Source organism: Cherax quadricarinatus, chromosome 63 (genome assembly GCF_038502225.1).
Source record: "Cherax quadricarinatus isolate ZL_2023a chromosome 63, ASM3850222v1, whole genome shotgun sequence".
In the NCBI taxonomy this organism is placed as follows: Eukaryota; Metazoa; Arthropoda; class Malacostraca; order Decapoda; family Parastacidae; genus Cherax; species Cherax quadricarinatus.
This window is the reverse complement of record NC_091354.1, coordinates 17,321,489-17,335,758: the sequence shown is the minus strand read 5'-3', so window position 1 is coordinate 17,335,758 and position 14,270 is coordinate 17,321,489. Positions and strand designations below refer to the sequence as shown.

The 14,270-nt window shown below is 39.8% G+C and overlaps 1 protein-coding gene across 3 annotated transcripts in view; it reads left to right on the top strand.

Moving 5' to 3' along the window:
- LOC128698166 (tetraspanin-33) overlaps window positions 1-14,270 on the top strand; it is a gene marked incomplete at its 5' end in the record, with an annotated part of 146,776 nt that overhangs the window by 70,663 nt on the left and 61,843 nt on the right. For 2 of the 3 annotated variants that reach the window (XM_070098670.1, XM_070098669.1), the window contains 1 exon segment: window positions 5,055-5,171. In XM_070098670.1, the coding sequence (XP_069954771.1) occupies window positions 5,055-5,171 (117 nt within the window). 3 annotated transcript variants of the gene reach the window in all.

Here is a 14,270-nt window from a genome sequence, read left to right as displayed (position 1 = left end):
CATCTGCTTCACGTCACCTCACTACAGTATATAAGCCACGTCTACGGCCCTATGCTGTACATTCTACAAGATTGATGGACTGAACACATCGACTCCAGGTTGAGGGACTGATTACCTCATTCTCCTCCTTTCCTTACGCCTTCCTCTTTGTATTGGACTGATGAAGCCACTGTGTGGCGAAACGTTTCCTGAATAAAGATTCCCATATGCTGCATAAGTGTCTCAATCTTCAACTTGTCGGTTTTTCAAACCATTTATCACAACTGTCAGGCACTGCAGCATCATGGGGTCTTGTTACAAAGAATTCTTCAACACTTGTTCAACCTTTGGACGAAGACCTACTTTGACTAGTGGATGGTACCACTATGACCCCGCCTCCATCTGCTTCACGTCACCTCACTACAGTATATAAGCCACGTCTATGGCCCTATGCTGTACATTCTACAAGATTGATGGACTGAACACATCGACTCCAGGTTGAGGGACTGATTACCTCATTCTCCTCCTTTCCTTACGCCTTCCTCTTTGTATTGGACTGATGAAGCCACTGTGTGGCGAAACGTTTCCTGAATAAAGATTCCCATATGCTGCATAAGTGTCTCAATCTTCAACTTGTCGGTTTTTCAAACCATTTATCACAACTGTCAGGCACTGCAGCATCATGGGGTCTTGTTACAAAGAATTCTTCAACACTTGTTCAACCTTTGGACGAAGACCTACTTCGACTAGTGGATGGTACCACTATGACCCCGCCTCCATCTGCTTCACGTCACCTCACTACAGTATATAAGCCACGTCTACGGCCCTATGCTGTACATTCTACAAGATTGATGGACTGAACACATCGACTCCAGGTTGAGGGACTGATTACCTCATTCTCCTCCTTTCCTTACGCCTTCCTCTTTGTATTGGACTGATGAAGCCACTGTGTGGCGAAACGTTTCCTGAATAAAGATTCCCATATGCTGCATAAGTGTCTCAATCTATACAAAATATGTATGACATTTAAAGCACTCCAGAGCAATTGTCATTATTATTATTATTATTATTATTATTATTATTATTATTATTATTATTATTATTTTATTATTATTATCACACTGGCCGATTCCCACCAAGGCAGGGTGGCCCGAAAATGAAAAACTTTCACCATCCTTCACTCCATCACTGTCTTGCCAGAAGGGTGCTTTACACTACAGTTTTTAAACTGCAACATTAACACCCCTCCTTCAGAGTGCAAGCACTGTACTTCCCATCTCCAGGACTCAAGTCCGGCCTGCCGGTTTCCCTGAACCCCTTCATAAATGTTACTTTGCTCACACTCCAACAGCACGTCAAGTAAAGTAAAAGGACACAAGTGCAACTAATGTGACATTTTATTGTGGCAACGTTTCACTCTCCAGGAGCTTTATCAAGCCAGTACTGGCTTGATAAAGCTCCTGGAGAGCGAAACGTTGCCACAATAAAATGTCACATTAGTTGCACTTGTGTCCTTTTACTTTACATATTGTCGGTAATTCTACCAATTTTATTAGAGCACGTCAAGTATTAAAAACCATTTGTCTCCATTCACTCCTATCAAACATGCTCACGCATGCCTGCTGGAAGTCCAAGCCCCTCGAACACAAAACCTCCTTTACCCCCTCCCTCCAACCTTTCCTAGGCCGACCCCTACCCCGCCTTCCTTCCACTACAGACTGATACACTCTTGAAGCCACTCTGTTTCGCTCCATTCTCTCTACATGTCCGAACCACCTCAACAACCCTTCCTCAGCCCTCTGGACAACAGTTTTGGTAATCCCGCACCTCCTCCTAACTTCCAAACTACGAATTCTCTGCATTATATTCACACCACACATTGCCCTCAGATATGACATCTCCACTGCCTCCAGCCTTCTCGCTGCAACATTCATCACCCATGCTTCACACCCATATAAGAGCGTTGGTAAAACTATACTCTCATACATTCCCCTCTTTGCCTCCAAGGACAAAGTTCTTTGTCTCGACAGACTCCTAAGTGCACCACTCACCCTTTTCCCCTCATCAATTCTATGATTCACCTCATCTTTCATAGACCCATCCGCTGACACGTCCACTCCCAAATATCTGAATACATTCACCTCCTCCATACTCTCTCCCTCCAATCTGATATCCAATCTTTCATCACCTAATCTTTTTGTTATCCTCATAACCATACTCTTTCCTGTATTCACTTTTAATTTTCTTCTTTTGCACACCCTACCAAATTCATCCACCAATCTCTGCAACTTCTCTTCAGAATCTCCCAAGAGCACAGTGTCATCAGCAAAGAGCAACTGTGACAACTCCCACTTTATGTGTGATTCTTTATCTTTTAACTCCATGCCTCTTGCCAAGACCCTCGCATTTACTTCTCTTACAACCCCATCTATAAATATATTAAACAACCACGGTTACATCACACATCCTTGTCTAAGGCCTACTTTTACTGGGAAATAATTTCCCTCTTTCCTACATACTCTAACTTGAGCCTCACTATCCTCGTAAAAACTTTTCACTGCTTTCAGTAACCTACCTCCTACACCATACACCTGCAACATCTGCCACATAGCCCCCCTATCCACCCTGTCATATGCCTTTTCCAAATCCATAAATGCCACGAAGACCTCTTTAGCCTTATCTAAATACAGTGGACCCTTAACCAGCGATGGCATCGATTAACGATAAATCTGACTAGCGATACATTTAAACGCAAAAATTTTGTCTCAACTAGCGCTTAAAAACCTGACCAGCGCTATTGGTTCCGTACCATACGCGTCCACTTTGGCCTGAGTGCGCCTCACTTGTCCCTTGGGTGTCAGTGTTTACAAGCCAGCCAGCCATTGCGGTCGCATCCAAACATACAATAACTGGAACATTTCATATTATCACAGTCTTTGTAGTGATTGCACCTGCAAAATAAGTCACTATGGGCCCCAAGAAAGCTTCTAGTGCCAACCCTACAGCAAAAAGGGTGAGAATTACTATGGAGATGAAGAAAGAGATCATTGCTAAGTATGAAAGTGGAGTGCGTGTCTCTGAGCTGGTCAGGTTGTATAATAAACCCCAATCAACCATCGCTACTATTGTGGGTAAGAAAACGGCAATCAAGGAAGCTGTTCTTGCCAAAGGTGCAGCTGCTGCTGCACCACAGTCAGCTGTTGTTGTTGCTGCACCACCATCAGCTGTATTACTCGAAGATGTGGAGAGAGTGTTGTTGGTGTGGCTTAACGTGAAACAATTACCGAGAAACGATTAACCCCGGAGGGTTAGCCACCCAGGATAACCCAAGAAAGTCAGTGCATCATCGAGGACTGTCTAACTTATTTCCATTGGGGTCCTTAATCTTGTCCCCCAGGATGCGACCCACAACAGTTGACTAACACCCAGGTGAACAGGAAAAAATGCCTGGAACTAGTGCTCATATTGGTGAGGTTAGTGGGGAGGATGTGGAAGAGTTGGTGGAGGAGGACAATGAAGAACAAACCACTGATGAGCTGCTAGATCATCTTCAACAGTAAGAGGCCACACCTGAGGAAACTGCTTCGGAGGAGGGGAGAGAGAAATTGAAGAAGTTGCCTACTTCAAAGATTAAGGAAATGTGCGCAATGTGGCTTAAAGTGCAAACCTTTTTTGATGAAAATCACCCTCACACAGCTATTGCAAGCCGTGCTGGTGACTATTACACTGACAATGTTGTGAAACACTTTAGGATAAAGGAAAGAGAGGTACAGGCCTCTATGGACAGATATGTTGTGCGACAGAAGTCCAGTGACTCTGAAGCTGGTCCTAGTGGCATTAAAAGAACAAGAGAAGTAACCCCAGAAAAAGACTTGTTGCCTCAAGTGCTAATGGAAGGGGATTCCCCTTCTAAACACTAACAAGATCAACGGTCTCCCCTCCTCCCATCCCATCAATCATCACCAGATCTTCAATATAGGTAAGTGTCATGTAACTGTGCATGTCTTCTTCAGTTTGTGTGTATTAAAATTAATATTTCATGTGGTAAAAATTTTTTTTTTAATACTTTGGGGTGTCTTGCACGGATTAATTTTATTTCCATTATTTCTTATGGGGAAAATTAACTTGACTAACGATTATTTTGATTAATGATGAGCTCTCAGGAACGGATTAATAACCCTGGTTGAGGGTCCACTGTACTGTTCACTTATATGTTTCACTGTAAACACCTGGTCCACACACCCCCTACCTTTCCTAAAGCTTCCTTGTTCATCTGCTATCCTATTCTCTGTCTTACCCTTAATTCTTTCAATAATAACTCTACCATACACTTTACCAGGTATACTCAACAGACTTATCCCCCTATAATTTTTGCACTCTCTTTTGTCCCCTTTGCCTTTATACAAAGGAACTATGCATGCTCTCTGCCAATCCCTAGGTACCTTACCCTCTTCCATACATTTATTAAATAATTGCACCAACCACTCCAAAACTATATCCCCACCTGCTTTTAACATTTCTATCTTTATCCCATCAATCCTGGCTGCCTTACCCCCTTTCATTTTACCTACTGCCTCACGAACTTCGTCATATCTTGTTTACTGAGTTTAATAATTTCTTAAGCTGCCACAAGAGATGCAGAGAATGTAAACACACAGACACACCAGCTAACCCTTTTATTGTGAACTTTTGTGCTTCAATTTTCCTCTTGTTTTTCCTCTTCTAAGTGCTGCTGCACTTCAAACACTATCTTGTACTCTGGGGGTGCACAATAAAGTACAAATTTGTACAAATATGTAGTCTTGGAGATTGTGAAAGCTAATATACTGAGTGGTTGTAGGAAGGAGATTGAAATGCTTGATACTGAGATGCCGAGCTGCTCGTTTTCGGGAACCAAGTTCTCATATGGCATACAATACCGACTCTTTGAATAGTCCATCATAATTCTGAGTTGTTGGTAAATGAGTATATCAGTAAGTGAGGAGAGACTGTATATTTGTAGTTCCAAGAGCAGAGCTATTCTTGTGATGTCTCAATTTCAATGCTTAATTTATCATGTATTTTTGATGTTTCAGCCCCATGAGGCATCAGATACGATATACACAGGAAGTTGTGTGACTTCCATTATCCAGTTCTTGGAATCTAACCTCTACTGGGCAGCAGGAGTCATATTCGGTATCACACTGTTTCAGGTATGGTGTTAGTAGTAGCTCTTTATTATGGTTGTCTCTAACATAATATTACTCTGATAGATTTCTATATAAGCTCTTGCTCTGTTTTGGATTTCTTATTATCAGTCTTATTTCTCACTCCATTTAAAAGCTCAGTTGAGAAACAGTTCTCTGAATTAGTCTTTTTTATTATATTTTTGATACAAGGAATGCTAAAATTATCCATGATGCTCTATTTTTTATGTCAACTAGAATAAGATAAATATGTTTAAATTAATGATGAAAAATATTGTACCCTGGGCATTATGTGAGTGTTAAAATGGTTTACCTTGCAAGAACATTGTTTATAGAATTTTTTCTATCAACGAAAAGAAGACAGAATTGTGCAATAATAACAAATATGTTATTGCATATACAGTAAATACGTTATTGGGGACCCTTAACTTATGCTCCTCTACATTTACATCCACTTTTATTTTACCAGTAAGGTAGCCCAAATTTTTGGGTATGAAGTTGGGTACCAGGAAGGGCACCCCAACTTATAACTTTACACCTCTGTAAGAAAAGGGTGTGATGTATGATGACCCAGTTAATTACTGCTCTCCCAGAGCACATTAGGTCGTAAGTGGCAGTTGCTTGTATTTGTCTTAACAGCTATCTTAGACTGCAGTATTCTGTCATGTTCAGCTGAAGCAGTCAGTCAGTTAGTCTAAGTTGAAGGCTTTTATACAAGTACTGTGCTTTATTAGATAAATAACATTTATTTTGCTCATAAAAAAAACAGATATCTGGGAGCAGCATAGATAATCCCTTACTAGATAAATTCTAAGAACACTTGCAACATCTGCCACATTGCCCCCCTATCCACCCTGTCATACGCCTTTTCCAAATCCAGTGAATGTTTGGTGAATGTATGTACACTCCTCGTCAAGAAACTCAGGACTACAAATTCGGTATGCTCTTAGGAAAAACCCGATGATGATGCCTCTTTTGGTCTTGGTATCTTGACTGGAATAGAAGTGTGTGAGATCATTTTTATTGGTGGGTTTCCGATAAACTTGAAATCTTAGGTTGTTGTCTACTTTGTGAATGAGGACGTCGAGGAAAGGTAGCTTGTCATTGGACTCTTCTTCTAGTCTACCTTTCCTCGACGTCCTCATTCACAAAGTAGACAACAACCTAAGATTTCAAGTTTATCGGAAACCCACCAATAAAAATGATCTCACACACTTCTATTCCAGTCAAGATACCAAGACCAAAAGAGGCATCATCATCGGGTTTTTCCTAAGAGCATACCGAATTTGTAGTCCTGAGTTTCTTGACGAGGAATGTACTTACATTCACCAAACATTCACTGAGTTACAATTTCCTTCTTTTTTCATCAAAGACTGCAAGAAAAGAGCTCTTCAGATCATCAATTCTCCACGCATCAACACCGCTCCCAACAAAGTTATAATTCTTCCCAACAGCCAGGTTGCACTAAACGTCTCAAAAGTACTTTCACAAGCTAACACCAGAGTCGCCATCGCTTCTACCACTTCAATAAAGGATCTAACCAGGACAAAACCCAAGCACCACGAACCAGTCAATGCAGGAGTTTACACTATACCCTGTGGAGGCTGTGACAAGATCTACGTAGGGGAAACAGCAAGAAACCTCGACACCCGCCTCAATGAACACATTTACGCATGTAGGAACGATAACTTAAACAACGCCTGTGTACAACACCGAAATTCCACCAATCATCTCATGAAATTCAGAGACGCCCAATTAGTGATCAAAGAAACTAATTTCCGCAGACGCAAGTGCCTCGAATCAGCACTGATCGCTGTTTCGAATACAATTAAACAAAACAACGGCAGCTTCACCATCTCCGAAGTCTTAGCAAGAATCCTCCTGAAAACAGTAAACCCTGCCATCACATAGTCTCTCCTGTTATACTACACAAAGCACAGAGAGTGAACACTGAAACAAGCTGCCTCATTCCACTCTATATTTGTCCAACCTATTTTTATGTTACTCAAGTAATAGCTTTTATATCCTTTTACTCTTGTACGAATTAATTGCTCTACCATATTGTATTACTTTTGTCACTACCACTACTACTACTACTACCACTAGTGAACATCGAAATGGTACCTCACTAGTATTACACCTCACTCTGAGCCTTTATATACCCTCTGTTTCCATGTATTGTTTGTAATGGCTTGATAAAGCTCCTGGAGAGCGAAACGTTGCCACAATAAATGTCACATTAGTTGCACTTGTGTCCTTTTACTTTACATATTGTCGGTAATTCTACCAACTTTATTACAAAATATGTATTACTTATTACCAAACCTCTTTCTACACATAGCTCAATTAAAGGCTCCCCATTTTCATTTACCACTGGCACCCCAAATTTACCTACTACCTCCACAACATTTTTACCAACTTTAGCATTAAAATCCCCAACCACAAGTACTCTCACACTTGTTTCAAAACTCCCCATGCATTCACCATTTCCCAAAATCTCTCTCTCTCTATACTTCTCTCTTCCCCAGGTGCATATACGCTTACTATAACCCACTTCTTACATCCAACCTTTATTTTACTCCACATAATCCTTGAATTAATACATTTATAGTCCCTCTTTTCCTGCCATAGCTTATTCTTCAACATTATTGCTACTCCTTCTTTAGCTCTAACTCTATTTGAAACCCCTGACCGAATCCCATTTATTCCTCTCCAATGAAACTCCCACCCTCTTCAGCATTGTTTCACTTAAAGCCAGGACATCCAGCTTCTTCTCATTCATAACATCCACAATCATCTCTTTCTTATCATTTTCACAACATCCACAAATATTCAGACTTCCCACTTTGACACTTTTCTTCTTATTCTTTTTAGTAATTATTACAGGAAAATGGGTTACTAGCCCATTGTTCCCGGCATTTTAGTTGACTTTTACAACACGGATGGCTTACGAGGAAAAATTCTTATTCCACTTCCCCATGGATATAAAAGGAAAAGTAATAAGAACAAGAACTAAGATAAAATCAAAGAAAACTCAGATGAGTGTGTATAAATAAACGTGTATATGTATGTTTAGTGTAACCTAAGTGTAAGTAGAAATAGCAAGACGTACCTGTAATCTTGCATATTTACGAGACAGACAAAAGACACCAGCAATCCTACCATCATGTAAAACAATTACAGGCTTTCGTTTTACACTCGCTTGGCAGGACGGTAGTACGTCCCTGGGTGGTTGGTGTCTACCAACCTACTACCTCCATACATACATACATACATACTTGCTTGTACATGCATGTGTAGTGTGACCTAAGTGTGAGTAGAGATAGCAAGACATACCTGAAATCTTGCATAAAAAACATAAGAGAGGAGGAACACTGCAGCAGGCTTGTTGGCCCATACTAGGCAAGTCCTTTACATTCCATCCCACTAACAAAATATTTGCCCAACCCAATTTTCAATGTCACCCAAGAAATAAGCGTGCATGAGCGTGTTAGATAGGAGTGAATGGAGACGAATGATACTTGGGACCTGACGATCTGTTGGAGTGTGAGCAGGGTAATATTTAGTGAAGGGATTCAGGGAAAACCAAACCCCTCCTTTAAAGTGCAGGCATTGTACTTCCCATTTCCAGGACTCAAGTCTGACTATATGAAAATAACCGGTTTCCCTGAATCCCTTCACTAAATATTACCCTGCTCACACTCCAACAGATCGTCAGGTCCCAAGTACCATTCGTCTCCATTCACTCCTATCTAACACGCTCACGCACGCTTGCTGGAAGTCCAAGCCCCTTGCCCACAAAACCTCCTTTACCCCCTCTCTCCAACCCTTTCAAGGACGACCCCTACCCCGCCTTCCTTCCCCTATAGATTTATATGCTTTCCATGTCATTCTACTTTGATCCATTCTCTCTAAATGACCAAACCACCTCAACAACCCCTCTTCTGCCCTCTGACTAATACTTTTATTAACTCCACACCTTCTCCTAATTTCCACACTCCGAATTTTCTGCATAATATTTACACGACACATTGCCCTTAAACAGGACATCTCCACTGCCTCCAACTGTCTCCTCGCTACTGCATTTACCACCCAAGCTTCACACCCATATAAGAGTGTTGGTACTACTATACTTTCATACATTCCCTTCTTTGCCTCCATAGATAACGTTTTTTGACTCCACATATACCTCAACGCACCACTCACCTTTTTTCCCTCATCAATTCTATGATTAACCTCATCCTTCATAAATCCATCTGCCGACACGTCAACTCCCAAGTATCTGAAAACATTCACTTCTTCCATACTCCTCCTCCCCAATTTGATATCCAATTTTTCTTTATCTAAATCATTTGACACCCTCATCACCTTACTCTTTTCTATGTTCACTTTCAACTTTCTACCTTTACACACATTCCCAAACTCATCCACTAACCTTTGCAATTTTTCTTTAGAATCTCCCATAAGCACAGTATCATCAGCAAAAAGTAACTGTGTCAAAACTTTGACAATTTTCTTCTTCTTATTCTTTTTAGTAATCTTTACAGGAAAAGGGGTTACTAGCCCATTGTTCCCAGCATTTTAGTTGACTTTTACAACACGCATGGCTTACGGAGGAAAGATTCTTATTCCACTTCCCCATGGATATAAAAGGAAAATTAATAAGACCAAGAACTATTAAGATAAAAATCAAAGAAAACTCAGATGAGTGTGTATAAATAAATGTGTACATGTATGTATAGTGTGACCTAAGTGTAAGTAGAAGTAGCAAGACATGCCTGTAATCTTGCATATTTATGAGACAGACAAAAGACATCAGCAATCCTACCATCATGTAAAACAATCACAGGCCTTCGTTTTACACTCACTTGGCAGGACGGTAGTACCTCCCTGGGTGGTTGCTGTCTACCATCCTACTACCTTTGGGATATTGGCAGTTTGGAGGGATATGTTGTGTATCTTTATATGTGTATGCTTCTAGACTGTTGTATTCTGAGCACCTCTGCAAAAACAGTGATAATGTGCGAGTGTGGTGAAAGTGTTGAATGATGATGAAAGTATTTTCTTTTTGGGGATTTTCTTTCTTTTTTGGGTCACCCTGCCTCGGTGGGAGATGGCCGACTTGTTGAAAAAAAAAAAAAAAAAATTCAGGGAAACAGGTTATTTTCATATAGTCGGACTTGAGTCCTGGAAATGGGAAGTACAATGCCTGCACTTTAAAGGAGGGGTTTGGGATATTGTCAGTTTGGAGGGATATGTTGTGTATCTTTATACGTATATGCTTCTAAACTGTTGTATTCTGAGCACCTCTGCAAAAGCAGTGATAATGTGTGAATGTGGTGAAAGTGTTGAATGATGATGAAAGTATTTTCTTTTTGGGGATTTTCTTTCTTTTTTGGGTCACCCTACCTCGGTGGGAGACGACCGACTTGTTGAAAAAAAAAAAAAAAAAAAAAACTCTGTCCACTCATATGCAATTACCACTCAAATCCAACCCCTCTCATGAATTTATCCAACCTAAATTTGAAACTACCCAGGGTTTTAGCTTTAGTAACCCTACTAGGCAGACTGTTCCACTCTTCAACTACCCTATTTCCATACCAATATTTTCCTATATCCTTTCTAAATCTAAACTTATCTAATTTGAATCCATTATTGCAGGTTCTTTCTTGGAGAGATATCCTCAAGACCTTATTTATATCCCCTTCGTTAATACCCATCTTCCACTTGTACACTTCGATCATGTCTCCCCTCATTCTTTGTCTTACAAGTGAATGTAACTGAAGGGACTTAAATCTTACTTCATACGGAAGATTTCTAATGCTATGAATTTTGTCATTCTTCGCTGAATGTTTTCTAATGAATTTATATCCAGTCTGTAATATCTGGAGACCAGAACTGAGGTGTGTAATCTAGGTGAGGCCTTAACCAATGATGTATAAAGCTGTAGTATAACCTCTGGACTTCTGTTGCTTACACTTCTTGATATAAATCCCAGTAACCTGTTTGCCTTATTATGTATATGTAGGCATTGCTGTCTTGGTTTAAGGTTGCTGTTTACCATAACCCCGTAAGTCCTTTTCGCAATCTGTATGGCTGAGTTCTACATTATTTAACTTGTATGTGCTAATGTTATGGACACTCCTGAGCTTCAGAACCTTGCATTTATCTTCATTGAACTGCATCTGCCACTTATCTGACCACGAATTGAGTTTGTCTAACTCCTCCTGAAGTTCCATAACACTTACGTTTGAATCAGTTATTCTACCTATCTTTGTGTCATCGGCAAATTTGCTCATATCACTTGTAATTCCCCCCTCATCGAGGTCATTGATATGTATTATAAACAACAACGGGCCTAAGACTGATCCCTGTGGAATGCCACTATTACAGTTCCCCACTAGGATTTAACCCCATTTAAGTACACTCTCTGCTTCCTATTGGTGAGCCATGACTCGATCCATGACGGCACTTTTCCCCCAGTGCCATGAGCTGCCACTTTCTTTAACAGTCTCTGGTGCGGTACTGTATCAAAAGCCTTACTAAAATCTAAATAAACAATATCAAATTCTTTATCGTGATCAACAGCTTCAAAAGCTTTACTGAAGAAGGTTAATTAGTTAGGCAGGAATGGCCCTTCGTGAATCCATGCTGAGTATCATTAATCAAATTATGCTTATCCAGATGGCATCTTTTAATACCAGCTATAATTGACTCTAGTAATTTGCCTACAATTGAGATCAGGCTTATTGGGCGGCAATTTGACAACAACTTGTCCCCTGTAAACAGGAATAACCTTAGCCATCTTCCACATATCAGACACTGCACCTGTTTGAAGAGATAAATTAAAAATATTAGCTAATGGTTCACAGAGTTCCATTTTGCACTCCTTAAGAACCCTTGAAAAAAGCTCATCAGGACCCAGGGATTTATTTTGTTTCAGTCGGTCTATTTGTTTCATAACCATTTCGCTAGTGACTGTGATATTACATAATTTATCTTCTTCAGGCCCACTATAAAAATTAATTACTGGGATATTGTTAGTGTCTTCCTGTGTGACAACCGAGAGAAAATAATTATTAAAAATTGAGCACATTTCATTCTCCTTGTCAGTAAGATGCCCATAGTTATTTTTAAGAGGATCTATCTTATCTCTAAATTTTGTTCTATAAATCTGGAAAAAATCTTTTGGGTTAGGTTTTGAATCCCTAGCAACTTTAATTTTGTAGTCCCGTTTAGCTTTTCTTATTCCCTTTTTAACGTCCCTCTTAATGTCAATATATTGATTCATAAGGTGACCCTCACCTCTTTTGATGCACCTATAAATTCCTTTCTTTTGTCCTAAAATTTATTTGAGCCTATTGCTCATCCATTTTGGGTCATTTCTATTTGATATAATTTCTTTATACGGGATAAACATTGTTTGTGCAGCATGTATAGTGTTTAGAAAGCTGTCATATTGATAGCTCTCTTTGTTACCCCAGTCAACAAATAATAAGTGTTCTCTAAGCCCATTGTATTCTACTAAGTGAAAATCTGGAACCATTACTGAGTTGTTCCTACTATCATACTTCCATTCAGTGCTAAAGGTAATTGATTTGTGGTCGCTTATGCCGAGTTCCTCTGTAATTTCTAAATTATTAACAAGGATTTCCTTGTTTGCCAGAACCAAGTCAAGTAGGTTATTTCCCCTTGTAGGTTCTGTCACAAACTTCTTCAAAAAACAATCCTGAACTACTTCTAAAAAGTTGTTAGATTCTAAATTCCCAGTCAAAAAATTTCAATCAATCTGACTAAAGTTAAAGTTCCCTAGAATTACTACATTTTCATGCCTTGTGGCCTTAACAATTTCCTCCCAAAGTAGTCTCCTTGGTCCCTATCTAAGTTTGGGGGATGGTATATCATGCCTAAAATCAATTTCTCATACTCCTCTGAAAATTCTGTCCAGACAGACTCTGTATGTGTTATTTCAGACTTTATACCTGTTTTTATGCAACAGTTTCAACGATCTCGGGTATAGAGTGCACCCCACCCCCCTTTACCGATACTTCTGTCTACTTGAAACAATTTAAAACCCTGAATGTGACATTCAGCAGGCATGTTCCGATTTTTCATATTAAACCACGTCTCGGTTATGGCAAAAACATCAGTGTTATCCGCACTTGCAACTAATCTCAATTCATCCATCTTATTTCTTGCACTACTTGTATTAGTATAAAATATCTTTAGAAAACCTCCCTTCTCTTTTCTTTTCCTGCTGATTTCTGTTCCTCCTCTATACCTGTTACTGTCCTTGTCATCTAGTGCCACTGGGTTTCCAATATTCTCCAATGACTGCCTCATTCTGCCTATTACTGGTTTCCCTAAAACTCACATTATTGCTAAACTGAGAATTTATTGATTTTCCACAAAAACCCATACCACTATCTATTTCTAGTTTAACCTGTAAACGGTCCAAACGTATATATACGTTCACTACCGTACTTCCCCAACTTTTTTGAGAAAAAAAAACATTGTTGTTTTTTAATAGGAAAAAAGAGCATATGGTACCCAGGCATCCCCAATTATTTTAATATGGTGCACAGTGAGTGCTCACACCCATTCTCACATGTCTAGGTGACTCAGGCTTATCGTGGCAATGTTAAATGTAGGACACATAAAACGTATATATACGTTTGGGGCACTAGCGGTAAAAACGTATATATACGTTTGGATCGTTTACGGGTTAAAGACCTAACAGCTCCCTCTACTGCATTGGCCAATACTCCCACCCCAAACCTAGATAAGTGAACCCCATCCCTGGCATACATGTCATTTCTACCATAGAAGAGGTCCCAGTTGTCTATGAATGTGTCTGAATTTTCCTTAGTGTTTGTCCAACCAGCAATTGACACCAATTGCCCTGGACAGCCATTCATTTCCAACTCCTCTCCTGGGAAAAATTATTATTTTTTTTTTATTATCACACTGCTTAAATGTGCGTGGATGTAGTGCGGATGACAAGAAACAGATGATTGCTGATGTTATGAATGAAAAGAAGTTGGATGTCCTGGCTCTAAGCGAAACAAAGCTGAAGGGGGTAAGAGAGTTTCAGTGGGGGGAAAT